This window comes from Vigna radiata, chromosome 5, assembly GCF_000741045.1.
Source record: "Vigna radiata var. radiata cultivar VC1973A chromosome 5, Vradiata_ver6, whole genome shotgun sequence".
NCBI lineage: Eukaryota > Viridiplantae > Streptophyta > Magnoliopsida > Fabales > Fabaceae > Vigna > Vigna radiata.
Genome location: NC_028355.1, coordinates 23,139,384 through 23,146,925, shown reverse-complemented (window position 1 = coordinate 23,146,925; position 7,542 = coordinate 23,139,384). Strand labels below are relative to the sequence as shown.

Genomic DNA, 7,542 nt, shown 5'->3' with positions numbered 1-7,542 from the left:
TTTATATTTAAATTATTTATTTTGATTGGTTCAATTATAACATTATTTCTTTGAAACAATTATATAATAAAGTACATTCTGTTAAGAATATATACAAGCTTATATGCATATTTACAATCAAATAATAAAATATTATCATTTAATTTTATAAAATAAAATAATTATTATTAATTTTTAATTGAATTTTCATATGTTTTGAATTGCATAATAAATAATTTTAATTTTTTCAAAAGGTTCCGTGCCATTTAATTAATTTTAAACTAACATGTCAACAATAATGATATACGTTTTAAACGTCGTGAATGGAAAGGAAAATATCAAACTAAATTAAATCTTTAATAATATAATAAGACTAAATTGAAAATAATAAATACATGTTTATTAAATCTGAATATTCTAAGTCAATTTAAAACAACATTTTGATATCAACCAAACTTCAAAATTATCTTACAAAATTAATGATGCATGTTTTATGTATTTAAACGTCTAACACTACTATTCCTCTTTAATGAACTTTTTTTTTTCTAAGTTTAAAGTTTTTGTTTATACTCTCAACCCTAATTGTTTGGTCCTACATATTTAATTTGTTGGAAAAACTCAGCTTGAACAGTGAGGAAGAGAAGATAGCCAATAACTAGTCTTACGTCAACAATTGACATACATACATGAGAGATTCACAATATTTTATAATAAATCATGCATACTATATGTAAGCTTCTCGATAATATAATAAGCATATAATATAAGTTACCAGTATTGTTTTTACGTCATCAATTACCGTTGTTATTTTACAATAAAATTAACAAATGATAATAGAAAACTTCGATCGGTCAAAAATTTATACCATAGTAGGCAAAATATATTATCCAAAATGTTTCGGAATTGGAAAAAAAAATACTAAACACCTTATTTTACACTTTAATTAAATTAAAATGTGATGGTACCTAAATCAATTTGAAATACTCGTATATAGCAATGAGAAATTTAAAAGCTATTACATAATTTCCAGCTTCTTGCAATTCTTTATGAGCAAGAAAACACAGCTGGGTGCGTAGGAAAAGAAAATGCACAGATGTCAAACTAGTCTCCAAAAATGGAACATAGTAGACGTATAAATACCTACAGCTGTCAATCAAGGAAAAAACAAAACAGTGGTAGGTCCACCAACATTACTTTCTGTGCCATTACTGAAAATGGCAACCTTTATTACTTTACCAACGACGTAACCTACGTTATTTGCTCTTAACCCCTTTATTAACTAACATTCTGGAATTTCCATTTTTGGAACTCGATGATTTTTAAAGTAATTAAAATTCTCTTGTTGAAATGTTGGTAAGTTGGAGCTGAATCTTGGTTTTAATGATTTTAAGACTAATTAAAATTCCCTAGTTGAAATGGTGGTAAATTGGAGTTGAATCTTGGTTTCAATGTTGTGAGAAATGTTGAAAATGTCTTCTTGTTGGAATTGAAACTGTTTTCGACATAAAATTTTAAGAGAGTAAATTTATTACTAACCCTCTAAAAGATGTCATTATTAAATGAAAGAAGGCCAAATTATTAAAATATGTCAAGTACAAACCTTATTTAAGAATTTAATTAAATTGATTTTATGTTTTAAATCATTATATCATGGTAATTTGGTTTTTATATAAAAATATTATCTCACTCTATTAATATAATAAAAATATAACCTTATTGATACCCTACAAAACAATGTAAAGATTATTTAGCATTTTAGAAGAATATTCTAAGACTTAGAAAGAAGAAATTAAGTTTTTATTCAACTTCCCTTTCATAGTCTTGGTGTAGTTGATACTTATTTTGATGGGAAGTCCCTAAAAAGGGTTGCCATCACAACCTGTTTAACTTATCAACCCGTGGTGGGTCGAGCCGGGTTTGAATTTTTCTGACTCGCTAATAAATGAGCCGGACTGGGTTGACTCGTTAAGTGACCAACCCATGGTAGACCAGGTCGTGTTGAGCCGGTGACCCGTTTTGACAACACTAAATATTTTCTTACACGTCTAATATAGTATGATGTGAAATGGAAATTTAAATATGTTGCACACAAAATTTGTTTTTATAAAGTTAATGAATATAATTAAAATATTTGTTTAAATAAATTTAATTATGGATTTTACGCTTTGCCCAAGCGAGTTTTCTTTAACTTTACAATAACAGTAATTTATTAAAAAAAATATAAGTTTTATTACATAAGGTATATATTTTATTAAAATTACTAATTTAGCATGGTGTACTCAGCCCATATAAATTGATAGGTGTTGGTATGAAGAGAATTGGATATGTGTACTCAGCCCATGAAATTTCTAAGTAACCGACATTAAATTGATATTGACCTGTAAAATCTAAATGGAACTATGATCCTTGTCACCGTGGGAGACAACAATATTGTTCATGCAGCCCATATATTTTATCATTATCATAAATAATAAAAAATTGTAAACTAAAAAATTATAAAAAATAATCTTAGTTAAATTTCGAAAGTCGATTAAGAATTATTAATCAGTTTTCAAAAAAATTGAATAAGTAAAATTTTTAATTAGTTTTCGAAGGTCGATAATTATTCAATAACGAGTAATATTGAAATTTTGGAAGTGAATGAAAAAATTTTGGAGTTGCTGGAAAAATTGGTCTTACATTCCTCGTATGAATCATGGTAAACCATAAACGGCTGCATGAGGTAATTTTCTCTATAATAGATTTTAAAATTTAAAGATGAAATTTTTCTATTTATATTTTGCAATTATCCTAAATATATGGAGGAGAAGAACTGAAAATAACAAGTGAGATATTTACCAAGAGTTCCATCAGATCTTAAATGCCTGGGATATTTTTTTCTATCACTTTGTCCAACGCAAATCTTTATCTACTTGATTGGAGGCTGTTGAATATTTTTATATTTATTTTTAAAATATAAAATAATTTATATGGTAAATAATAAGGTTTAATTTTTTAATTTCTATATTAAATCTCATTGCATTAAGAAATATGTTTGTATTGCACGAGAAGAATATTTCTCTTAGCCCCCTCACATTTTTAAATACCAACTTAAAATCCAAACTCAAAATACTCAACTGTGATTTCTACTTTAGTCACTATGTATGATTCTAGCCACTATGATAAAATATTGGTATTTTAAACCTATAAATAAAATATTTTTGTCATTTTAGTTTCTGGTATGTTATATATTTAGTAACACTTTTTTCTCAAGTTGATATCATAGCAATGTTATAATAATATAGTCAATTAAGTTTAATAGAAAAAAGTTAATAAAAACAAAAATTTAAATAGAAACTAAAAATAAAATGTATATTATGATATTTCAAATATAATTAAGGACTTTACCATTAAAATCAAAGATCACATAGGAGATATTTTTGACTGAAAAAATATCTTAGAAAAATCTGAGACTACATGTTTTGCACTGCAATGAGACATCGATGAATGAATAACCCATATGTAAACATAGCTATTATATTATTATTATCATTATTACTATTATGAGGGTTAAATACGTTTTTAGTCCTTATAATTTGGGGCAATTTTGGTTTTAGTCTCTCTTTTAAACTAAGATATAATTTAGTCCTTCAACTTTATAAAACTCTAGTTTTAGTCATTTTTACTAAATTTTTTTAATTTTATTTGCTGTTTCAAGCACGTTTCTCAATTAACATTAAAGTAAAAATGTATCAAACAATGTAAACAATCCAAATGCTATAATAAAACACGTTTCAAACAACAAATAAAAAAAAAATTGGTAAAAATGACTAAAACAAGAGTTTTCTAGAGTTAAAAGACTAAATTGTAGATATTAAAACCAAAATCGCCCAAAGTATAGGAACTAAAAACATGTTTAACCCTTATTATTATTATTAAAAACTTCTAATATAATTTTACTTGCATCAGTACAAAATTTGAATTAATCAATATATTCAATATAATTTAACTGTTTTGATATTTTTACTTTTATATAAAAGGATAATTAATAAATAAAATTTAATATTAAAACTATAAAAAATAATCATCAATTCATTCTGAATGTTGTACAAAGTTTAAGATACGACAGCTGTTAAGGCCTTTCTTTGTTTTCCTTCCCAACAGTAGCCACCAATGCAGCTTCCGGTGGGACCCACCCCACCATTTCTTTCGCAACCAATTAACTCATGAAACTCCTCACAATCATTGATTACTCTCATTAATTCTTGTTGGGAGCATAGCATGCAAATAATGCAAAACATTAACACTAGGAATATATTCTTTCCAATTTCCATCTAGGTAAAAAACAATAATTAATCTTTATAAATTATTTCAAAAATACTCACTTACCTATTATACCCTGAATAATAAATATTCAATATGCATATATAAGTTTAAAATAACAATTTCACATTTTGCTAAAAATATTAAGTGATATCATTATACTGCTATATATTGTAAAGGATATTAAGTTTAATAACTTATAAATAAACATAAACAAATTTTAAAAAAAAGGAAATTAGTATAAAGTGTTATACATAATATGTAGAAATATAAAATATTTACCAAAATGATCGTACAAAAAACATATAGAAGGCGATTTATACAAGGACAGGAATAAGTACATTTTCTTTTGTTTATTAAAAGTTTGTATAAAATTTCATGTCTTATATTTTATTGAGCGGATTCTTTATGATTTTAAGGAAATTTAATTAATAAAAATGTGTATTGAAATAATAGGACAAAAAGTGTGTTATCATTACTTTTCTAGCTCATTAATAACCAACGACGAAGGGTTATTATGAGGTAAAAGTTACCTTATAAATTAAAACTTGACAAATTAGTAGAAGAAATCAAAAGTATTTCTGGAGTTTATTTTTCTTTTAATATATATTTGAAATCATTTACAATAATAAGTTTTTTTTATTTCTTACGAGTTTAGGCATTCTTTAAAATCAGTAGCTACACGTTAACAAGAAACTTTACTAAACTTGTTTAAAGGGACATGTTAACTGAAAATATTGTCAAATATTATCTCCATTACCCCCAATTATTACACTCTTGCTTTTATTTGGAATGGTTCTTCTTTCTTACGCACTCTCCAATTATTAACAGTTTGAAAACTCAAAACCAAACTGAGAGCGATTGACAAAGAAGATGGTTCAAATCAAATTGGATGCATTTATTAGGCGTTTTGGGTGCAGTTTTTATTTATTTATTTTAAATCAAATTGTAACTTAATGTATATAAATTATAAAACAAAAACTCCAGGTTTTCAATTAGAAAAAAAAATAGTAATTAAATTATATTCAAGTTTTATGAAAAATGAAATGAAACTGGCGTACTGGCGTCAAACTGTACAGTATATTTTGCGGTGATAAAATCAAAATCAAAATCAAAATCTACATACTCTCTGTGACTCCATGGAAAAAGCAAACGAAACGGTTCGGTTCACGCCCATTCATTCATGCTTTCAACGAACCCTCACCTACCAGTCTGGGATTTACGTGACAGCGTCAATTTCCATGGAAAAAGCAAACACATTTTTTTTTTCAAATCATAACAACAACAAATTAATATGTGAATTAAATTAAAGTTAAATTCATGTTTCACTACATGCGAAGAAGAAAGATACCACTACCAAAAATAAAATAAAAAATAATAATTAATAAAATAATAATAATAATAATAATTCTCTTATTTATTGATTGAATAATAGCGAAGGATTGGAATGTTCAGGGAATATTGGAACTGAAAATTTGAGGATCGAGTTTCGTCCTACATACAGGACAAAGTGGGTGGTTGGAGAGCCAGGTATCAGCGCAATGGACATGGAAGCCATGGTTGCAACCAGGAACCAGTCTGGCCGGTTGCTCGCCTTCGATTTCGTCGAGGCAGACGGCGCATTCAGTGCCTAAGACCAGTTCTTTGCCGGTAATTTTGGGAAGCTTCTCTAACTCTAGGGAAGAGAGACCCTTGTCAGTGACCTGCTTCACCGGTAAGCCGTTGCCAGAGGGGTGGTGGCGGGTGGTGGCGTACCATAGAAGGCACATGTAAACGATGAAAACCGCACTCATACCGAGGCAGGGCAGGAAAAGCGCGAGAAGAACCGAATCAATCATTTTGCTTTCTCTGGCTTTGGGCTTTTGAGTCGCTCACTCGAACCTTTGTCCGATTCCAAAACAGAATTTATCTAATGCGGTGGTGGGGGTTGGTAGAGCAGCACCCAAGGAATCGGATATTCACGCCATGTACCCTGCATATCGCACTTTCTTCTCACAGGCTTATTATGCCCTGTTTGGAAAACAAGAACACAAGAAAACAAAGATCCAATCAAAGATTACGGTATGGCGAAATGATGAAACCGCGAATGGTGACGGAAGAAACAAAGGAAGGAGTTATGAATGCTTTTGGGATTTGTTTGTGTGAGTGAATGAGTCGTGTAAATATATATATATATATATATATACACACACACACATGAGAAGAGTGGCCAACAAGATTTTTCTTTCTCAACGGATGGACTCTGCACAGCTGTATTTGAGTTAATATCTCTGCATCATCACTCGTAAAATATTTAACACACATCTTTGTTACTTTCTTTCTCCCTATTTATTGTTCATATATCAAATATTCTCTTCAACATTTATTATTTCATTATTCTTATTTAAAACTTATACTAAAATTAATACATTCAATCAATATTGCTGACATGTTTCACATATGTTCTACCATGAGATTAAATCATGGGTCAAATTATGTATGATCTTTTCTATTATAATATCATTCCATGTGTTTAATTAATGTTTTAGCTGACACACGTTTTTTCTTGTATTTTTATTTACCAGCTATTTTGATATTTTACAGAATCAATTTAACGAAATAGAAACATGCCCTGTAAATTCAATTTAAGAACTGTAATATGTTTTGAGAAACTAACTTTTGATTTGTGTGCTGTATGTGATAAATATTTCGTTTTATATAATTGAATTTATAATTAATACATATTTTAAATATGTAAATGGTTATGGTTGAAAATTATATTCTCTGAATATAAATAGAATATGTTAAACCACCACAAATTTGGTTATTATTTCTCAACAGGTTTGAAGTTTTCTTTTAAGTAGATATTTCTCGAGGGTTTTTTTCTTAATGTTATTTTTAATACTTATATTTCTAACCAGGTTTTAATATTAAAAAAAATCAATAATTTACCACAACATAACAAGATAAATATAACCTACATATTAAAATTTTAAATATTGGATTGATAGTTTATCGTTATATGACAAATTATAAAGGCTGGATTGAGCATTTATGTATTAAAGAATTAGTAAACACTTGTGTAAAATTTTTGCAATTTCTATATTAAAAATTGTTTATGTTGGATCCTTAATTTATCATTAAATGGAATTTTTAATTATTGCATCAAGTGATTGTGTATTGAAAAAATATTAAACACTTGTGTGTTAAAATAGAAATGAATAACTCTCCACCCCACAAAAGTAAACTATTGTTTTAAATAATTATATAATTCTCAAAATA

General features: G+C 27.5%; 1 protein-coding gene across 1 annotated transcript; it reads right to left on the bottom strand.

Moving 5' to 3' along the window:
• Window positions 1-5,671: 5,671 nt before the first annotated feature.
• LOC106761479 (E3 ubiquitin-protein ligase ATL23) lies at window positions 5,672-6,573 on the bottom strand. The gene has a single exon (XM_014645032.2). The coding sequence runs from the start codon at window positions 6,117-6,119 to the stop codon at window positions 5,733-5,735; it is 387 nt and encodes a 128-aa protein (XP_014500518.1). The 5' UTR covers window positions 6,120-6,573; the 3' UTR covers window positions 5,672-5,732.
• Window positions 6,574-7,542: the final 969 nt, after the last annotated feature.

What these genes read in the sequence shown, in the direction of transcription:
- LOC106761479 (XM_014645032.2), bottom strand. Translation starts at nt 6,119, where the DNA reads ATGATTGATTCGGTTCTTCTCGCGCTTTTCCTGCCCTGCCTCGGTATG.